Consider the following 23,438-nt stretch of genomic DNA (forward strand, 5'->3'; position numbering starts at 1 on the left):
AAATGGGATCAATCCTTTCTTTCCTTACTGCATATTGTTTCTTCTTGTACCACAGGATGTCATTATTACCTTTGTAATCCACCCTAGTTTATTTGTTCTGGAGTTTAATAGCCTTTTATGGGCAATGGCAATATTAAAATAATGAGCCACAGTGTCAGGAAATATCTTTACCTTCTTATTAATGTCATCCTCATTGAACACACAAGCCAGGATTCATGGCATAATATAAACCTAAACAAATCTAAATTTTTGGGATCATTGAATACACACCTGTTTGTAGCTTTTGGCTTGCCAGAGGTGATACAAAAGGACAACTCTAATTTTATCATGATCCTGTGGTCATCAGACAACCTGTTTGGTACATTCTTAACATTTAATAATGGCGTTAAAGAAGTAGCAATAAAAACTACATCAACAGTGCTATTGGAGATAGTAATTATTCTAGTGGTATTATAGACAATGTTTTCCATATTAAATGTAGCTATAAGGTTGCTTACAAAGAGTAAACTTAATGTAAAAAAAATCAACATTTAATTCATGACACAGTCTAGAATTTATAAAAACTTTGAAAGACTGCAATCGGGCTATCTGTATACACAAATAATGATTACTTTATTATGAATAAGTGCAAGCACACAATGTTCAAAATTTTCTTGTCATTAAGTTGATTGCGTTTATTTAATTTACAAAAATTAACCACATTTTTGACAACTGTTAGACAACCATCACCCTGTTTACATAACCAGCTATAGCTATTGTGAACTGTAAAATTTGGTAATTTAGATATTAATAGCTCTTCATTCTTGAGCCAGTGCTCAGTGAGACAAATCAGATCTACATTGTCAATAACAGTTAAGCAGAAATATTCTAATTTAAAAAATTTCTTCTTACAGGCTGAATATTCTGATTATAAATATAGATTTTTTTTCAGATTTTGATTCTGCAGGGTGGTTGTTACAATATAGGACGGTAAAAAGTCAGTACATTGATTCTGTGCACAAAATGCTTCAGAAGAGCTATTTTTACAAACTGAAATGAGTAAAATTTCTTCTGGTGTTTGTAGGGATGCAAAATTCGTTACTATACGTAGTACATGTGAACTTATTGGGAATCTTTAGAATGAAAGGAGTGTCACACTATTTCGTTCACGCAGTAAGAGAGGAAAGCAGTGAATGATTCTCTTCATGCAGAAATAGTACTAGGAAGCAGTTGTTGAAGATTTACTGTTGTAAAAGTATAAAGAAAGTGGGGGAACATTAAAAATATTCAAAATAAAAATTTTAAAATAGGTTTCAGTTAATTTCTGGCTAATCTTTGCAGTGAATTGAAAACATCTTAGTCAGAAACACAAATTACACTGTCTGATATTGTTGGATCTCTCACCTTCTCCAGTTCCTCTTGTTTCGATAACTGATTGAACAGATACACAACTGCAGAAACAGATCTTGTTTCTCAAATTTTTGGAATATTCAGAGCATTTCAATTATCTAGAAGAAACATACTCAGTTTTCCTCCCTTGAGAATAATCATACATTCCTCACCCAAATTTTGTTGTATACATATCTAAATAGGCTTCCTTTTCTTATAGTCCTAATGTATTCACCTTCTACAATATCTGCTCCTCTGTATTTTACTAGCACCATATAATGCAGATACATCAGCCGATGGAGATAAAGCTGGTGTTAACCCTTGAGCAAGCATGTCTATGTATAATGTGCTCCAATCCAAAGTAATATTGGTTTCCAAAGTGACATTGCTTTTTACTGTTCCATTGTCATTTTACAATTGTCAACCCATACCTATTCCTTCATTATTGCTTCAGCTAACATAGTAATAAGTTGTGTTATCATACAACTAAAGAGCAGCTGTAATATAAAATAAAGTGCAAGCTAGGTGAGAAAAAATTTAAAATCCATACATCAGAATGATCCACATTCCAGGCTAGCAGCACAATCCCACAATGAGGCAGTTATCTGAAAGATAATTAGTAATCAAATAAGCAGTTAGCAGGGATGTGATAAAACTTCACTGTTCAAAACTTCGATTACATCATTACTATGGGGTAAACACTTGTATCCATCAACAGACATAGAGAAAGATTTATTTTATTATTGTTTAACTAAAGAATGCCTTTTAGTTCATGTAATGTAAATTTATTTTATCCTTGTTTAATTAAACTAGATTAAATTGTGATTTTGCTCATACATGTTTACCTTGGTAACATGAAGACAATTATTCTTTACATGTGATACGAAGTAAGTTGTGTGCCCACTTGTGTTGTGAAAAATGGTACGCCTGCTTGGCAGTTAAGACTGAAATTTATTTGGATGGATATGGCTCTTATTGGGCACATTTCCTATTTTCATGTGCATTTCCTTATGCACTTTTGTGATCATTCTTATTTGGTGGATGGATGAGTTAACACCCTGCCTGATCACATAGTAATTATAATTCATGGAAACATCCAATAGAAGCAAACTGATAAATTTGTAGACTAATTGAAATAATGTATGATGATTTATTTCTAGGTTCAATCTGTGTGAGGTAGTTCGCATTAAACTGCAGTGCATTGAGCTCCAGAAGCCACGTAAAGAAAGTGTAGCTGAGATCATTCGTAATTTTTTGGAGGAGAAAGTGAAACCACTTTGGCCTCCTGGGTGGATGAAAATATCTATTCTCCAGCGAGAATGCAAGGAAGTGTACAGCAGTCCTCAGTAAGTATATACTACAGCATGTACAGACTTCAAATGGTCATCTCCATTCAGTCTTATAAGTAGTCTTACCCTGCTTGCTTGCTAATTTTTCTTTTAGTTGAGTCATCAGGATAGCATTGCTTCAACAGTTGTAATGTGTGTGTACACTAGCAAGTAACTTTTACAAACTGTTTGCAGAAAGTACTTTCACTACTTGCAGAAGTAGTTTCTGCAAGTTAATGGAAACCATTTCTTGCATCTTGCTGCAAATACTTGCAGAACTTGTCAGTTTCTGAAAGTTTAAGAAAAACTTTCAGAAATTCAATGTGTGCAATATTGGTACAAAAATGTTAGTCAGCTGGAGAATGGTGTGAAGACAGATATTCCGAAACAAATGTACCGTTGGAACCCTTAAACTTTCAAGAGCTGTGTACTTACTTAAGTACTGTTTTTAAATAAAAATAAAATGAGCTGACTTTATGTAGCAATTTTATTTTTACATTGAAGCCTGTACTTTACTCTACTTCTCTATGTAATTCCCACCAATATTAAGACACTTGTCGCATCGTACGACTGGCTTCTACATACTGTCCTCGGTAGAAATATGCCGCCCGACTAGACAATCATTAGAGCAGTGACCGTCCAGATGCTTCTTCAAACACAAGAATATGTGGTAGTCACTGATCGTTAGATCTGGGCTGTACGGAAGTTGACCAAATCGTCAGTAATGCCTGAAGGTCGCCCATTTTGTTTATCTTCACATTCATGTGGCCGTCTTTAAAAGCTCTCACCCATTTCTGTACCACCCCATCACTGATAATGTTTTCTCCATACACTTCACTAATCTGACAATGAATTTCAGATGCTTTCTTGCCTTTAATGCTAAGAAAATGAATCACAGTGCATATTTCACATTCGGTGGGTTTCACAATTGGAGGAGGCCTTCAAATACTTACTTACAAACAAACATAAACATGCTGAATCACTCTGTAATAAAGTCTGTAGCTTGCCAGTAGAATGCAGTGGCAGTGTGTGTGCGCTAAATGCCAACCACTGCAGTGAGGGAGTTTAAAATGGTACTCACTTTAAAAACACAGCTTGTAAAATCGGCTATCACAGCCAAGAAAGTGTTAAATAAATTTACCAGTTACTTTGTTTCACCAGAATTGAAAGTAGAATGGTAGCATAGGTGTCTTTATTGTATTACTATTATTATTATTATTATTATTATTATTATTATTATTATTATTATTAGCAGAAACATAAATGCATTGCTTGGGTAATAAAAGTAATAAATACTGTTTGCAGAAATTGAAGAGTAATTGAAAGGTCGTCTTTGGGGATATAGCTTGGTGCATTTTTGTGTCCTGTTTTTGAATATATGCTTGTAATATAGAAAAGAGATGCTCAATACTAGCGTACGACATTTTCAGGACGTTTTTAATCTGAGTGTAGTCATCTGATTTTATTTCATTTAAGAGTGTTTCTTGATAGCTTGTAGCCATTTCTTCACCCAAACATATCCTCTTTTGTTAACTTTATATTTTTCATTGTGATTTTTCTTCAATAAAAATAACACAATGACAGTGGCAGCTGCTCTGTTTGTAACACGACACTGTAGACTCCAACTTGCCGATTTCACAACACGACTGTGGTGGAAACACAGTGCAAGTACTTGCAGCAAGCTCCTGATACAAGCTTGCCCAAATGACTTGCAGAAGTAAACTTGCGGAAAATTACTTGTTAGTGGACACCTGCCTTTAAGGTCTTGATTGCTTAGCTGCAAATTTGTGGGTTAAATGAAACTTACTCATATGATAAAATTGACTAGAAGTACGATGCTTAAAGGAGAACAATTGGCATGGAAACAGCGTATTATTTAACAAACAATATATGTAACAGTAAATTTACCTGTAGAAATGCAAGATTCGTATTCGATGTGAATTAGAATGTTTATGCATTTGTCGGTGTTTAAGATTGAATTATAAACTGGATAATCAAAATTATTTCATTGGATAGATGAAAAATCTACTCACCAAGCAGCGACAGAGCATACACATAAAAGACTGTTGTGATGGGCATGCTTTCGGAGCCAGTGGCTCCTTCTTCAGGCAGAAGGGTTGAAAGGGAAGGAAGAAGGGGGAAGGAAAAGGAATCACGAGGTCTTGGAAAAGGAGTAGATTTTCGGAAAGTCACCCAGAACCGCGGGTCAGGGGAGACTTACCATACGGGATGAGAAGGAACTGGATAGACAGTTTGATGAACTGGTTTGGATTGCTTCAGCTGCTGTTACACACAACATAAAACAGTTTGGATAGACTAGAGAGATTAGAAAGCAAAATTGAAAAAAAAAGATATAAATTAGAATTAAAAAGGAACATCACTAAAAATATTTAGAAAATCGATCATAATTTGACATTGAGTGTTGATTCTTTTCAACAGATTTACTGATTGAGAACAATCAAATGACATTTTTCTACTTTTCAACAGAATATTTGCTGATGGAATATTTGTATTCTGGAACATATTTTGAAAATAATTAAACAAAAAATATCAAAGAAGAAAAGATATTTAAAAATCAGAATTAAGATGGATTCTTACAGTGGTAAATTTAGAATAGCTCCTGCACAGTGATTTAAGTAATCTGAAGCAATTTGTACAGAAGGAAGAAAATGATCTAAGACTATGATGAATCAGTTGTGCAAATAAATGAAAATTGTATAATTTAATTCTAAATAATTGGTGTCAACATTTTTCAGATTTAATAGACAGAAAATTTTCTCTCTGTCTTCCGTGTTACATAAGGAGTGAAAAGGCGTGTAAAAAAGAAATTTTAAAAATAAATTGAAGTTCATTTCCCTTACTCTCTCAAATATGCTGAAATGACAGCATGATAGAGTAAGATCACACTTAATGTTGACAGTGGTGACAAGCAGACTTTAAACCTGCTGTCAAAGAAATGAATATCTGAAGAGGCTCATATTTGATAAGTGAAACTAGTGAAAGTTCAATAGTATGTAACCTTTTGCATTTTATTTGACCATTAATTCCTAACTGTCACTGTATTCCCTGCATGTGATGCCTGTGTTTGCAGTCCTAGTTCCAGAAATCCTAGTTTTTTTCTTCTTCTTAAGATAGGAAAGAGGGATGGGTTATGGAAGGAGGGCAGGTCACAGAATGAAATGGACCTAGCTGTAGTGAGGATGAGAGGAGACAAAGGTGAAGGGGTAAACATTAGAGAGGGAGTAGCAGGTCTTAGATAACACATTAGTAAGCATTGTGTTAGGTTCATCCTAGATATAGAAGAAGAAATGAGTAAGAAATAAGGATTTATTGATGGGACAAGAAAGCTGAAGTGGAATGAATAATGCAGTTAAGAACCAAGAGAAAAGGAGATGGGGAGAAACAAGAGAAAGATGAAGGGGATTAAGATGACACTCACTCTCACACACACACACACACACACACACACACACACACACACACACGTGAGAGCTTGAATTTTGTGCGTGTGTTAGTGTCTCTATCAACATACCAACACTTTCGTTTGGTAAGTTACATCATTGTGTGTGTGTGTGTGTGTGTGTGTGTGTGTGTGTGTGTGTGTGTGTGCAGGAGGGGGAGGGGGAAGGAGGGTGTTTGTTAATGGAGGTTGAGTTGAGGAGGTTGGTTGGATGCAAGAATACTTGGCTGTTGGAATTCAGGAAATGGGGTGATGTGAGCTGGGAGAATCAAGGTTGCCCATGTAATACTGCAAGCCCTTGGGCCATATAAATGGGGATATTCAGAGTGCTATATGATTGTTGTATTTAAAGAAATACCTTGTGCATGCCTATTCACGGAGAGAAGCATGTACTTGACTTCAACAGATCACATATTTGAGCCAATGTAGGAATAAATTTGCAGTCACACTATTGCGGTGTGTTTACATGGTCAAGAAAAACATATTCTCAGATATTGCTCTGTTAAAAAAAAAAATCTCTGGTAAAAGTACATTTTTTCCACGTTAAGTGACAATATACTTTCCATTGGAGTAGCGAAACTTATCATTTGAATGATAAAGGTTTCACACACCAGCGTAGAAGTCAACTGTCATGTTAGGAAATGAAACCTAGTAAAAAAAGGGGGGGGGGGGGCATTTTGGAAACTATTTGGTGCTCACCAAGATGTACACTGCCTATTTTCATATTAATATTACAGAAGTATAAGTACACAGAGTTTGCAATGTGCTTCTGTCAGCCAATTGTAACTCGTGTCACGTAATCCCGCCAGCCTTGATAGCCGAGATACTTTCCAAATGTCTGCTTGTGTCTGTGTATGTGCAGATGGGTATATATATGTGTGTGTGTGTGTGTGTGTGTGTGTGTGTGTGTGTGTGTGTGTGTGAGAGAGAGAGAGAGAGAGAGAGAGAGAGAGAGAGAGAGAGAGAGAGAGTGCACGCGCGCGCGCTAGTGTGTACCTGTACCTTTTTCCCCTTAAGGTAAGTCTTTCCGCTCCCGGTATTGGAATGACTCCTTACCCTCTCCCTTAAAACCCACATCCTTTCGTCTTTCCCTCTCCTTCCCTCTTTCCTGAAGAAGCAACCGTTGTTTGCAAAAGCTTTAATTTTGTGTGTATGTTTGTGTTCGTTTGTGTATCTATCGACCTGCCAGCGCTTTTGTTTAATAAGTCACATCAACTTTGTTTTTAGATATATTTTTCCCACGTGGAAGGTTTCCATATATAAAGATGCTGTAACTTACACACAAAAATCAAGCATTCGCAACCCACAGTTGCTTCAGGAAAGAGGAAAGTAGAGGGAAAGATGAAAGGATGTTGTTTTAAGGGAGAGGGTAAGGAGTCATTCAAATCCCGGAAGCAACCGTGGGTTGCGAAATTGCAGCAGCTGAATATTTCTGACAAACATGATTATAAATTTCACTGCTGCGCACCAAACATTTCGTGGGTCACCTAGCTGAATACATGTTCCTTCGAGCACTTGTATTTTTCGATGGAAAAGCAATTACATTTGAAATTGCTCATGAACTCACCTCACTCTGCTATTTGAAGGATAATTATACTTTTTTCAATGTTACTTTATGATTTTTAATCTATGAAAAACTATCCATGGAGCTTGGTGTGGGTGTCTTCCTCCCCACCTCACGAGATATCAAACATTAATGTGCCAGGAAACATTTAAATAATGAAATGACTTGTGGTCTGGGCCCATTTCTTTTTCTAAAGTTTTGACTGGGAGTCAAATGCGCGGTGATTTAAGAAATTAATTGCACATTCTCACACATAACATAATTCATTTTGTGTAAAAGAAAATCTACTTTGAAAGTAACGCTTCTCAAACCACCATTAACAATATTTTCCCACGTCGTGTTAGAAATGTGAACAGTTGTGATGTCAAGCTTGTTAAAAGTAGTTTGTTGTTACGAAGAATTGCATAGTTTTCGCCATAAAGCCTCTAGCACATATTGCTGTCAGCAGACATGTCTGGGTGCACTGTGTTTTGTTGCTGTTAATATTGCTTTTTCTTTGCAACTAAAGTTTTGTTTCGGTGTTATTCTCTAATTTGTTTTATTGTTGTGCTATTATTCTGCAATAGTGGGCTAAAGTAAAATTCTAGTTAAATTATCAGTTTTTGCCAATCAAAATTACAAAAATTTAACTGAAAACTAAAACAATGAACAATTCCTTGTAGTCTAAAAAATTTGAGTTTTTCCCAGATGGAAAAGTTCTCAGGTTTTTCCCGGATTTCCCAGCGTGTGTACACTTGTATTAAGACTTCACTGTTGTGTGATTACTTGCTTATGCTATTTATGGCTTTAAGAAATAGTTTCTGGGTAATGGATTCAGTCACTCCTCCTATGTAAATTCCTCAGTTGATTTTGTTTGTAAGTGTTGGAGAGGGGGGATTTGTATATTGATATACTTTTATTAAAGCCTTGTACATTTGTTCTAGGCTGAAGAAGAAGAAGGCAGTTGCTCTTCCAAGAAAAATACCTTATCCATCAGCTGGTAATCAGACACAGCCAACACCATCGTACCACAATACAAATGGTGGTTCAGCAAGCGTCAGTACTGGACTTAAAATAGTGAAGAATGTTGGGCAGACTTCAGGAAACCCAAATTCTGGTCCCACTGTAAGGCCTCAGGCTGGAGCTGTGGTCAAAATGAAATCTGAACTAAACACAGCAATGTTTCATCATGGTACTGCAGGAAATGTGGTTCCTAGACCTAAAAATACCCCAGTGTTACCTAATCCAGCAGCTAATCAGACTCTTACTAATCCTACAAGTGTCTTGTCAGTGAATTCCACCAGTAGTGGTAGCAGTATTCGTAGTGCTTCCCAGACATCTAGTGGTAACAAAGTAGGAGTGCCTCATTTATTGTCAAGTAGCCCTGTGAAAGTGAAAAGTGGTAGTGATGTGTTTATAAGACAAAATGTTTCTGGGAAAAAGAGCCCTACATGTACTCCTGAAAGGCTATCACCTTCAGTATCAGTAGCGAGTGTTGTGCAGTGTAAGACTAAAGGTGGTGTAGATATAGTTCCTTCCAAAGGTTTGGATTTGACTATCAGTGGTGGGGGTAAGCAATCTCTTCCATCTGTGAGCAGCAGTACTGGTAAAATAAACTCTGAAATTAGTATTATACCTGTTACTGTTTCTTCCCAGACTGTTGTCTCTCAGAAGTCTCCTGCACTTTCTCTAGCTAATTTACCAGACTGCATTAGTGTAACTCCAGCTATTTCTTCCTCAGTACAATCTTCCAACACTATAGGCAACACGAAAGCTGTTATAAGCCTGAAGCAAAGAATTCTCCAAGATGCCACAAAGGAGAGGACAAGGTCTCCTATCAACGTTGGCAACCTTACTTTACCCGGCAATCTTGAAGAGGAGGGTATAGAAGTAATTGAAATAATAAATGACAATTCCATCGCATATGATAATCAGAAGAGTGAAAATTTTAGATCGGACGATATGCGTAACATTACTCATACCAAAATGAAGACTGAAATAAGAAAAAGAAAGAAAGGTATTCCAAAAGAACTCCCATCTGCAAGTCTTGAACCCATTCATTCTGCAGCAGAACTGAAATCTCAAGCATCAAAAATCTTTACAAAGAATTCAGACAAGCAGTTGTGCGAAGAAACTGCTGCAGCTGCTGACATTATAAACCAAATGATAAGTGATTCTCCAGTAAACACTTCCAATCAGAGTACAAAAGAGCTACATACTAGTGAAGGGAAACATTTGGGGGTCACACCTAGTGCTGATGGCTTTACCCTTTCACAAGCATCTAAAAGGGAACTGGATACAAACGTCCAGGACAAAGAAGAAACAGATATGGAAATTAAGAAAAGCAATGATGGTGACAAGAAATTGGATGATGCAATTGTAAATAGTGAGTCCAAACAGTCTGCTGCTGATATAGAAATAGGCAAAGAAATTAGTCGTGTCATGAAATCAATTGTTGAGTTACAGAATATGAGTGGTGAAGATACCAGTCAGACTGCAGAAAAATACACTCAACCCAGAAACTCTGCTGTCTCGGTGCATCCTGTAAGTAATTCAAAATCTTCACATTTAAAAACTGTTGTAGAATCTGAAGATGCTAATATAGTGAGTGCCCATTCATCACCAAAGTCTTCAAGTGAATTTGGGAAAACAAACATTTTGTTTAGTGGTTTCCAAGAAGAGTTTCAAAAACACATTTTTCGTGATAGTACAATGGCGGAGATTGAGACTTTGAACTTCAAAACAGGAAAAGGTGCTATAACAATTTCGCCAATCCCACAGCAGGGGTCAACTGCAATGAAACACAGTTCTTTAACAGTGGAAGGTAAGTTATCTAACCCATAAAAGAAATTAAAGTATCTGCATAATTTAATATTAAGGGCAATATCTTACACACACTTGCATGTACATAGGAGTTTGTGTTATATCAGTTTGTATTCCCTTTTGCAAAGAATACTGAAATATGAAAAAATTAAATGCCAAGGTCAAAAATGAATGCTGCAGGCTACTGAACGATAGATGAAACTCTGTTACAAACCATTTTTGCAGTAAATTTAATAGTAATATAATATTACTGTTCTCTCTTGAGTTTCCTCTTCAGAGGCTACAAAAAGAAAAGGAGGAGGTGACCAGTAGAACAGAAAGAGGGGGGGGGGGGGGGGGGGGGGATGTAAGCCAATTACCATTACAGATCAAGAGAGTGTTTAGTAGAATTTTCTGTTTCCCCAATCTGTTTGTCTGTGTGTGTCTCAGCTGTTTTCCTGGTAAAGGGGCTGACAGTGCTGTGATAGTGGTGGAGAAAATCTTAGGTCTATTTAATCGGTTGTGTGAGCATGATAATTGCTCACCATGCATATATAAAGACCAGTTAGTAAGCACATAAATTGGGTTTTGGTGATAGCAGCTCTCAGCTATCGAATTTCTATGCCCCCCCCCTACTCTTCCCCGGAAAAAGTATGTTTGAAAATCTTGAACGTATGTTATGAGGTAGGAATAGAGTAATAGATACGATGCTTCCAGTAAAAAAATCCTGAATCCCTAAAAGTAACTGTTAATGTTGGAAGTAAGTTACTTTGTAACATGTGAATACTTTTTGGTATAAAAATTATTATTGTAGCCATTTTGTATGAGTAGAAATTGGTATTGTGGTGGATAAGAATAAGATATGCGAAACAAGTTTGTGGGAAGAGTTGAGCAGTTGGTAATTAAATTGTCCATATGCTTCCCTTAAATCTATAAAGTCTACATATGGTTAGTACATCTGGTGGTGTTCCGTAGATGATAAGTGCATTATGTTGTTGTGTGTGAGACATTATCTATTCATGGCTGCTATTTATGAATGTTCCAGTTATGACATCATGGGTGGTTGTTAATAACATGTTGTTTTCAGAATATTACTATAATGGCAACTGCAAGATGGATACAACTCAGATACGAGAAAAGACAAATATTTGCCTTTTTTGTGGGGTGGGGGAAAATCCTGGCCAGATCCTTACATACTTGTACAGGGTGATCAGAAACAGTCTGACAAGTTGTGAGGGTGTTGCAGGGTAGGTAGTGCTGAGAAACAATTGTTAAGAAAAATATTCAATATGTTGTACCATTTCTGAGATAATTAGCACTGAAGTCAGCCAATCAGGCTGTTCCACATGCAAATTAAAGTGGTCCACCAGAGACTGTGTCACCATACACGTTCCAAGAGTGTAATAAAAAATTGGACATGGGACACTAGTAATGACTGAACTGTAAACAAAGGCTGATCAGTCTTGTGCGCTATCATTTATGCTATGAAAACAACTTCCAGTAAAGAAATCCTGAATCCCTAAAAGTAACTCTCTCTCTCTCTCTCTCTCTTTCTCTATCTCTATCTCTATCTCTCTCTATTTCTAATGGACCACTTGAATTTGTGTGCTTAATGGACTGATTGGTTAACTTCAGTGCTGTATCAAATTTATTTCTTAACAATTATTTCTGGGCTCAACCTACACTGCAAAGCCCTTACAAGGTTTGTAGACTATTTCTGGCCATCCAACGTGTATAGTCAAGTGTGTTTCTAGGCATATACTTGATTTTTGTTGCAGGCTTCTGAAATGAGCACATTTAGGCTGAAAAAAAAATCCTCATTAAATCTGAAAGCTTGATTTTGTTACAAAAACTATAGTGCAACTGTCTGTCATTTTGGTGGCATAATTGTTGTAACTGTAGTTTAGTTCCTACGTAGTTCATAAGAGGGGAAAAAGGGATCTGAAAAATATACTGCTTCAAAAGATCCTGAAAGTGAGTGAAATGCATCTCCAAAGGCATGTAGGATATTGCTTTCTATGGAACTTTACAGACTGGCCGTCCTTGATTTTCCTCATACTTAATGATTTGGAGATAGTGCGACATCAGTTTCATAAAGCAATTAGACACAATTCTTGAAAAACCTTAAAAAATTGTCTTTAAAGATTAGAAGATTTCCAACTGCCATTAAGTACAAAACTTTTAAAAACAAAATGGCCTATGGATGAGCGGGTAACGTAAAAGTAGAGTTATTGTCAAGTTGTTGGTTTGATCATTGCTTCTTGGTTTGATACTCCTTACTAGTAAACGATATTCTTTTTTTCTTTATTTCATTATGTGTAAATTATATATTTACTCATATAGTACAGGCTTTCATGGCCAGTGTTTGCAGTATTCGATATACAGGCATAAGGCCATGGTACAAGGTAAAATTAGATGCCTAACATTTCGTCTTTCACTGCTGGAGTCTTCATGAGAGGTTTTAATGAGTCAGAAAGCTGTTACAAACTTAACCAAGTTTGGCTAGCTGAATTGTTTCTATATATCCATGCAGTGGTCAGTTTGTGATGTCATCAGACTGCTGTCTACAATTGTGGACTTGTGCTTATGTATACTATAAAGGGTGTAGTGGGGAAGAGTTGGTGCTGTTTATTTACTTCAGCAGTAAGGCCCACAGCTTTTGTCTTCTGTTTAAATTGTTTTTGTACTTTAGAATTTATGCTTCTTTTTGTAGTTCCTATGTACACTTGGCTGCGTAAAGACTACGGAAAATGCTGTCTTGTCCACATGAGATACAGCCAAGGCAAAAGCACCACAGATGCAAAGATGCGAGCTGGTGCCTGTGCCATAGAGACTTGCCACTTGCACGAGTTCAACCAGTGCCACGTGCGGTGCTGAGAATGAAGATATCGACTTCGCCTTGGCCAATTGCCGGCCGAGTGCAATCCCCCAATGACTAGATGACAACGGACAGAAGCCTACTCGGATGATAGAAGAGCCGCTCTTGTCCACTTGGTTATAGATCATCATCCAGAGCAGACTTAGACAGGGAACGTCATTTAGTGAAGTCTTAGAAGTGAACAGACAGTGGTTGTAAATTGGCTTTGCTATGTACTATGAAGTATACCTACGATTATTTGCACTTAGCCATTGAGGGCCTTTTTTGTGTTATATAGTGGCAGGGAGGAATTGCCTTAGCGATGTACTGCATCAGGAGACGTTCCATGAACTCACAAACTCAGCCTACCATAACAATAATGCCAATTCGGCATGAACAGCAATAGTGATGAGGCCTTTACAAAACTGGCTACAAGGGTTTACAAAAGAAAGCCAACTCACTCAGACAGGTACCTCCACAAAACTTCCAACCCCATCCCAAGTGGAAAAGGGAGTAATCAAAACATCAGTAGCCTGGGCTAAAGGAATCTGTGCATCAGAGTATTTGGAGCACTGAATCAATCATTTAAGAATGGCATTCAGAAGAAATGGCTACTCCAACAAAGAGATAAATAGGGCGCTGTATCCTAAAAGGTCTAGAGTTACCAATGGAAAAGAACCAATTATAGGGATAGTTTTCCTTCCTCTTTTTTTTTTTTAAAAAAAAAGAAGAAGAAGAAGAAGAAGAAGAAGGTGTGGCAGTTCATATCAGCAAAGCACTTGGAAAACACAATATTGGTAAGTGTTGAAACCAACGAGAAAGTTGCGTGAATATTTTTACTCTGCAGAGGACCTACAGCCACTGCTCGCCACAGGAGAAGTATGTAAAACCCAATGCAATTGCGGCAAAGTGTACATAGGAACTACAAAAAGAAGTATTAACGCCTGCCTTGAAGAACCCAAAAGCAGTTGTCACTTAGGTGAGACAGCTCAATCAGCAATAGCAAGTCACACGGTAGGACCAGGAAACCTCCAAATTCGTTTCTCTGACACCGTGGTTTTAGAAAGATCTAATAATTACTATGCTATAATGTACAGAGAGGCCATTAGAATTCCAATAGAAAAGGAGAAAGATTAAAATTAGGCAAGCTGTGGGCCCTACTGCTGAAATAGACAGACAGTGCCAAATCTTCCCCACTACAAGCTCTGTAACATTAGCTGGCGTGACTCCACAATAATAGGCAGAGGTCTGCTTAGATCATCAACCAACTGTTGCATGGATACATATAAACAGTTCAGTGATACATATAAACAGTTCACCTTGCTGATCTTGTTTGAGTCTGTAACAGCTTTTTGACTCATAAAAGCATGTGATGAAGTTACCAGCAGCGGAAGACAAAACCTTTGGCAGAGAATTATGCCTAGGATTACGACCTTATGGCTATAAACCAAATGTATATTTACTAACAAGTGGAAACATTAACATATATTGTATCATAATATTTAGCAAAAATGATATATTTATATCATCTGTACTCACACCAGCATATCTGCCCCTGTGATGTATTTCATTGTGAAATAATCAGATAGTTGTATGCTAATGAGACTTGTTAATTCTGCAGATATGAATTGCCAGGGGAGCTGCGTTAGAAGTGTTATGGCTTGAGAAACAGAACATTCTTTCCATCTGTACTGCACTACATATTACTTTATACTCACCTTAGCTTATGACAAATATGTCTGTGCTCCACAACACATCATAGAATTTGTAACGTGGTGTAATAGTGTTGCTCAATAATTTTATCACCTTCCTTGTTAAATTGTTGATCATGGTTAGAAGTAACAGCTGTTATGACACTTGTATAGTTACTGTATTCCTACAATGTTTTTGTTATGGGCATTAAATAACGCAGCATTCTTTTTTTGGGGTGGGGGGGCAGCGGGGGGGGGGGGGATGTTAGATTTTTTCCCTTAACGTTTCAACAGCATGTTCTAGAAAAATGTATTAATAATGACAGTAGTAGTAGTAGTAGTAGTAGTAGTAGTTTTCAGAAGCATTGTATCACTTTAAAACACACTATCTATTTTGGGTTAAATGGAACAAAATGAATTGAAATTGCTAAACAGTCACAGCCAAGAAATTTGTCACATCTATTCCATTTGATCATGCAGATACAAAGTCTTTCCAGGAGGTCTTCACATGGCACTGGAAACAGGAAATCATTTGTGGAACTGTGTCATATGACATTCACATGGTCTTGGGAAGTCTAATAAACTAACTTGAAAAGGTTTTCATTATGCTTAACAACACTAATCCAAAGTATATTCCGATCTTATCCAGATGCGAGCTTTGGGAGGCTAAAATCCAGTGATAGTCTTTCAATTTTGTCCCACCTCACAGCCAAGGAATTGCTTGTTCCTTGAACTCTACAGTGAAATTCAAGAAGTTGTACCTGGATTTCAGTTGCTGAGTGTTGGTCTGTGAACCATGGATCATTTGTCGTATTGGGAGACAGACAACATAACACACTCCCTTATAAGCTGCCACTTGGAGGCGTGAGACAAGCCATGTAAAAAGTTTTTCCATTGTTGATTTTAGGCTGTCACTTATTAGTAGTTAACTTTCATTGAGGGCAGATGATTTTCATGGCTTGTGTAGATTTCCTTGTGTATCTAAAATGTTCCTCAGTGGAGAAGTACTTTGCTCACAGCAGTTGTCATAAATGAATAGTGGCATCCCCAGGTCATGCAGGTTGAATTTCATAACATATTATTCTAAATGATTAATGGAATATATCATATACAGATGTGAAACAAATACTAACAAAGAAATAGAAGGGCTGGCCAGTACTCACCTCAGCTCAGTACAGTCGATAGATACACAAAAAACAGAACCGAAAATTTACGTTCCTAGCTTTCGGAATAAATGTTCCTTCATCAGGGAGGAGAGAGGGGAAAGAAACGGAAGAAGGGAAAGTGGATTCAGTTACTCGCAACCCAGGTTATGAAACAACAGGGAAAGGAAAACAGGGAGGGTAGCAAGGATGGAGGCATGGTTGTCAGAGGGAAGCCAAAGATAACATATTATTCCTAACATTGACTTTTTATTTGGTATTGAAGCAATGCTTCTGAAGAGTTACTTCTAGGTAATTTGTATTGGAACATTGCTTCATTATTATTCTCTCTAAGTGGCTGTTGGCTTCCTCGAGTCTTGCCTGAAATGAAGGGTAAAATTACAAACTGTAGCTTTCATTGGGTTTTCATTAAACAATGTTTTAGTTTTTGATTTACATTTTATTTTGATCAAGATTTTCAGCTAATAGAATTTTTTTGTTATACTTTATTAGCTGATTTAATTTGTACATCTCTGAAATCCATCACAGGAATAATTTCTGAGGTGACTTTGATGGTTGTAATTACCATAAGATCCTGGGCCATCTCATAGCTACTCTTCCCCTGCAGTTTGTGGCAGACAATGTCACATCCAGCTCTTAGCTTTGTAAATGGTGTGATACCATGCCCATAACTACTCAATTGTTATATTCACCCTTAGTATGTTGAGTTATAGTTAAGATGTAAGATGTAATATTTTTCTCTCTGATATAAGCCTTCATTCAGTTTAATATCAACTTTGCTTATATTTTTGTAGGAGAGATAATGACTGATAATCTTTCAGATCTTCAACTTCCATGTCTGCTTTCAGAAGTGCAACAATGTTTGCTTTCTTTCAAACAATGTTTGTATGGCATCCCTCAGCCAGTTTTGGTTCAGCAAAAAGCATGATTTTGTTTGCAACAGCCTTAAACATACCCATTACATCCCATGTATTTCCAGTAACTCCTGGTAGATTGCAGCACTGTAACAAGTGTTCAAAACAGCAGTTGCAACTGAGGTGCATTCCAAATAATGATCATTTATTGAATTTCTTTTGGTGGAAAACCACACCATCACAAATATTAACAGAATGTCTAAAAACACCAGGCAGTGAATAGAAGCTGGGCGAAGCATCTGTTGTCAACAGAATGAGGAGAAAGAAATCTGTTTGATCTTCCGTGTGCAATCCAGCTGCACACAGCTGTGATGGCTGCAGTGTGCACACACTCTTATTTCAGATGATTGACAAATAACAATCAAGCAAGTACATCTTCACTTGACATCTCTCTGTGTAGTGCTGACACAATTTTCCACAGGTTAGCATATTCATGGGTTTGTGCCCACTGGGTTCCTCAAAGACTGAAAAGCATAAAGAGGAAACCAAAACATTTGTGCCAAATTGCTTGGGACATGACAACCAATCCTCTGTCCAACTAAATGAATGGCCTTCATCAAAGTGTGGCCAAAACGTGCTCCAGTCCTGCTGCCCTCCTCGCCTCAGTCTCTGCTAGCCTCCATCCCACATCCACTGCTCTCCCCAACACCATGCCTTCTGTTACGCACAGTCTACAATTGTTTGTGTAGTTACACATATTGTTAGTCCATTAACTTTGTGAAAGGACTCTGCCAGAATGGTTAGCAAGAATTTATGTCTTCTTTACATGCATCTTGGTTTATCAGTGCTTTAATGGTATGGTGAATGGTTACTTTTACTCTGTCCACACTTGCAATCTTCTAGGGACTTCCCAGTGTTGTATTAATAGATCTTATTCTTTTGCTTGCTTAAAATCAAATGGATGAAGGTAACTATAGCAACTGTTGTCTAAATTAAGGAGAGATGGCTGATATGTCTACTGTTTTGCCTGTCATGTTAGTCTCCTTTCATGTGAAATAGAAGACATTTTTTAGCATGTTCCAGTTTGGAGGAGTTTTCTTCCTATGTAGGAATTCTGTAAATAATTTTGCAAGTTCCTTTTGTTGACTTTTCTTCCAGTTTTAATGATTCGTATTAAAACATCTTTACCTCCTAGACTATTTTTTCCTTTGTACCTCAAATGTCTTTAAACTTCTTATCTGGTGTTACCTTTCAAAACACTCAATTTTTACTTTATCTATCTGTGTTGTCATATAATAAAATCTGGTATACCTCCTTTATCCTTAAACACATTCAGATAATCTACATTTATCACTTCTTGCTGATTAGTCTGCTTATTTCTAACTTTGTATCTGTTTTGACTCTGTATCTTACAAGTCGGTTGTCTCTTGTAACATTTCATCATCACTTGGCAAATACAAGCAGTTTAATTGTAATTCCTGTTTGCCAAATACAAACCTTTTGTTCTCGGCAAGTTCTACTAATGAATGACCTCTATCATACACCCAAAGTTTTCCAGTAAAGAATTAGTCTTTAGTTTTTGTCTCACTTTTGCACTAAAATTACCCATTATCATCTTTTGATGGAGTTTTTGTTATTGATCAGTTTCTATAACTCTTTTCAGAGGTGTATTACCACCTCATCAGAATGTGAGCATATGGATGCTACAGTTTAAATGATTTCATAGGAATATATTTCATTTGTTTTTAAAACAATGCAACTTTTTCTGTCTAAGATTCCTTCAATATCTATGATATTCTTTTCACTTATCTTTTTTATAATGAAGCCTACATTACAATTTTCCCAATGCTCTTTTTCCCTGTGATAAAATGTGTTCTTTTTTAAATTTTCTGTGTTCTTTGTTTTCTTGCTATAGCTCAGATAAAAATCAAGCTTCATCTTAAATAACTCTTCAAGTATTACTAACCTATCATCAGAGCTCACCATTTGTTGACCCCAAGAGTAGTAGCTGTTCCATAAACCATTCATTTACTTACACCTTGACTCACATAAAGGCAGTCAGGTGTGTCCCATTATCAGAGTTCCCTCACTCCACAACTCTCAATGTCATTGATTATTTCACTCAAGCCTGACCACTGATGCATACAAATCATAGAGAGAGAAAATACTAAATAAATACCTTAAAAATTGACCAATTGTTTATTTCCATCAGCCACCAGGAAGATTTCATTTTGCCTGTAATAGAGTAGCATAAAATCTTGAACCTTTGCCAACATACACAAAATTAAACAATTTTGTGAACTTTGAGGGTGGTACCAGTAATTATAATGCTATTATTGTGTTTGTAATGTTAAATACATAGAGTAATATTTCTTCATAGTAATTTAACAAGATAATGGTTGCTAATTACCTGAGCACTCAGACCTGACAAGGAAAATGTGATGGAGATAGTACATGCATTATGTAGTAAATGTAGCAAGAGATAGTTAGGTTTGTAATGATCAACTATGGTTCAATAACAAAGATAAAGAGTCCATATGTAAGCCGTAAGATATTTGTCACTGACACTTGGGTTTCATCTATCTGCAAATATTGTGTGACGAGCTGAGACAAGCATACTAGTAAAATCTCACCCAACAAATTGTCATAAAGTTCTCAAAGATCTTTAGAGGTTTTGGTCTTGCATGACATGAGTAAACTTATCACAATCGTCTACCTAGCTAGTTATCACTTATACTAGCAATTAATTGAAAAAGGATTTGTCTTAATAATACTGTAAGGTGGGGTAAGATCGGATGGAATTTTCATATTCTTTAAGTTAACTTCATAAAGAACATTAGATTCTCGTGACAAAAAGTGCAAGATATTATGGATGACGTTGGAAGATAATATGATCAAAGAACTTTAGTCAAAAATACTTTTTGGTGAGTCAGAATCTAACAAATAAAAACTGTCTGATGTTACCCCTTTGATGATGTAATTTCAGACATTCATTGAACTTTCATGCAAAGGTCCATATTACCCTCTAATGGGGTAATTTCAGACAGTGACTATCTTCTTAAAAAATACACATATTTAGGAACATGTTTAAAAAACATTTTCTACAGATTGTTACGAAAATATTCTATACATCTTCAGTAAACATTTGACACACATTTAGAAAACTTTCACAGACATATTTACAATATATATTTCATTAATAAAGACAGTCTACTAACCCATCAAATCAATAAAAACCTACAATATATGTTCTGAGTGAAAGAAAACTTCCCCTTTTCTTCTCTTGGAGTTAGCCACACTCTTTCAATTTGGCCTTTGTCAACAGTGTCATCATCTGGAATGACAGGAAAAATAAACAGAGATTTGCTGCCTTGGTGTGGATGCAGAAATCTCACTTCCATTTCCTTTGCACCCACTTCTGTTGTGATTGTGACAAACTGCCTATTTTGCTACCCCCCTCCCCGTCATGTGTGGATAAACCACAAGAATAAAAGCCTCCACTCCCAGAAGTGCTTCCCCTGTTCTGTTGCTTTTGTCACCAGTGGATATTGCATCATTATTCACAAGCAATTCAGACACTGAGCCAGCATATTCTCTCGCAATTATGTCAATGCCTAAAATGGATTTTCCTGGAACAACATCTAATTTTTGCTTTCATTACTGAAATATACTAATCTTAGAAGAATCTAAGATCCTTTCAGGACATTTTGTTCTCCTTCTGTCAATCACATACTTCCTCTGTGTCATCACACAGATTGGTCTTGTCATAATTGATTACATTTTTGGAATCGATATTTTCATTTTTTCACCAACATTCTGTAAATAGGATTTCACTGCCTCGTAACTCACTTTGGCATGTCGCCTTTAATGTTCTCAGATAGCCAGACGCTTAATATGGCATAGTGACGCTGTAAGAATGACCGTGACTACTCAATCTCTGCATGTTACAAGGAAAACGTTTTTCCCTTCGTCCACATTTATCAAGCTGTCCTTTCACTATGTACCTAACATCATCAGAGATAAAAGAAAAACCCCAATGTGCAACTCTTAAAATACCACGAACAAGTGTGTTCTCTTCAATGGTACTTAAGACAAAAAGGCCTTCCAATCACTGGAGAGTTGGTATTATTAACTTCATTCTCTAATGTCAAACATGATACATTAAATTTGCTTGACGCCTTTCTGTAAGATAGTTTTCCTGATCTTACAACAGCAACCATCTTTTCAAGGTTTTCAGTGTCTTAATTGCACCTCGGAAGAGCACCAAGCCTACCTTTTGTAGGTACACGGCATTGTCTGATATTACCCCAATGTGTGTAGTTATCTGTAAAACTAAGTAAACTATGAGCAAATTAAGCTTACCATTTTTTTCTCTTCTAGTATAAGATGAAAGTATTAGCATAAAGATAGCTATCAACACTGTAATCTGTGACACACCACTGTTCCAACTGCACCAAAGTGTGTTCGTATACGCTTGACAATACATAAGGTGTAAACAGCAAATTGTTCATGAAATAAAAGCTTGCATTCAATGATACCATCATAAGAACAGAAATACGCTGTTCCCGTGTGAAATTAATCCCGTGTCCGATTTTTCCACCTTCTTACAGTAGCTCAAAGATATATGGGCAGACAGAGAATTTAGGTATGCTTTTATGAGGATATTACTTGTGGTCGGCCATAACCTTGATAAAGAAACCATCCTGGCATTTGTGTGAAAAGATTTAGGAACATAGCAGAAAACATAAATCGAGATGGCTGACAGAGCAAACTTCATCCTCCTAAATATGTAATGACCTCACTGTCTCACTTAGTTTGTCCCTATTGTATGAAGGGCATTCCATAAGTAATGAAACACCTTTTTTTCTGAAAGCAGGTTGGTTTTATTCAGGATTCCAACACACCGTATTATTCCCCACTCGTTTGGCTACAGAATCCTATTTTTCAACATAATCTCTTTCAGTGCAGTGGCCTTACGGCACCTTACTGGGAGGGTCTGTGTACACTCACATGGTACCACTCAACTGGTCGATGTCAGAGTCAACGTCTTGTTGCACCAATAACCTCCCCGTCATCCACATAGTGCTTCCTGTGGAATGCATCCTCTATTGGGCCAAACAGATGGAAGTGCAGTGAGGAACCCAGTAGGCACACACGTTTGAGTACCCCCAATGTTGGTCGAGTGTGTCAGCACTACCAACAGAGACATCCAATTGAGCAACGAAGTGTTTGATTTGAGGTGATCGACGGATCACTATCAGAGTGTCCACACTTTCCAATGTTGAAGAAGTCACAGCTGTGTATGTCCAACTGGCTCGCGAGAGATTAGACAGGTTTGCACAACCTTGTTGCAATGAGGACAGATGCCCTTACCAACAATGAAAGCCCCCTCGAAAATGCAGTTTGATTTAAACACAATTTGCTCCAGATAACATGGAACATAGTATTGCTCTTCGTCAGTGCACACAGTAACTGCAGGTGACTCCAGAACTAAGAGCATGTTTCTCTTGCACTAACTCCAGTCTGCTCAGAAAACTGACTTCCAGCTCATAAACATGAAACTGTGCCCCATAAATGAGAGAGCACTCAAATGGTTTAAATTGTATCTAACTGGAAGAGTGCAGAAAGTTGAAATAAGCAGTTCACATAATATGCAAAAAACTGGTTATTTCTCAAACTGGGAAACAATCAAGAATGGGGTGCCGCAAGGTTCGGTCTTGTGTCCTCTGCTGTTCTTAATATATATTAATGACTTGCCATTCTATATTCACGAAGATGCGAGGCTGGTACTTTTTGCTGATGATACAAGTATAGCTATCACACCCAACAGACAAGCATTAGCTGGTGAAATTGTAAACGATGTTTTTCAGAAAATCATTAAGTGGTTCTCTTCAAATGGGCTCTCATTAAACTTTGACAAAACACAGTACATACAGTTCCACACAGTAAATGGAATGACACCATTAATAAATATTGACTTCAATCAGAAATCGGTAGCTAAGGTAGAATATTCAAAATTTTTAGCTGTATGCATTGATGAGGAGTTGAGCTGGAAAAAACACACTGAAGATCTGCCGAAATGTTTGAGTTCAGCTACTTATGCTATTAGGGTCATTGCAAATTTTGGTGATATACATTTCAATAAATTAGCTTACCACGCCTATTCATTCTCTGCTTTCGTATGGCATCATTTTCTGGGGTAACTCATCATTGAGTAAAAGAGTGTTCATTGCACAAAAGCGTGTAATCAGAATAATTGCTGGAGCTCATCCAAGATCGTCCTGCAGACACTTATTTAAAGAGCTAGAGATCTTCACTGTAGCCTCAGAATATATATATAGAAAGAAACTTCCACATGGGAAAAATATATTA

The 23,438-nt window shown here is 36.9% G+C and overlaps 1 protein-coding gene across 3 annotated transcripts in view; it reads left to right on the forward strand.

The window, feature by feature from the left end:
• LOC126281242 (ubinuclein-1) overlaps positions 1-23,438 on the forward strand; it is a 338,292-nt gene that overhangs the window by 272,638 nt on the left and 42,216 nt on the right. For all 3 annotated transcript variants that reach the window (XM_049980023.1, XM_049980024.1, XM_049980025.1), the window contains 2 exons: positions 2,529-2,714; positions 8,644-10,523. In XM_049980023.1, coding sequence (XP_049835980.1) covers positions 2,529-2,714; positions 8,644-10,523 — 2,066 coding nt within the window. The remainder of the gene's footprint in view (positions 1-2,528; positions 2,715-8,643; positions 10,524-23,438) is intronic.

Source organism: Schistocerca gregaria, chromosome 7 (genome assembly GCF_023897955.1).
Source record: "Schistocerca gregaria isolate iqSchGreg1 chromosome 7, iqSchGreg1.2, whole genome shotgun sequence".
NCBI classification, from domain to species: domain Eukaryota; kingdom Metazoa; phylum Arthropoda; class Insecta; order Orthoptera; family Acrididae; genus Schistocerca; species Schistocerca gregaria.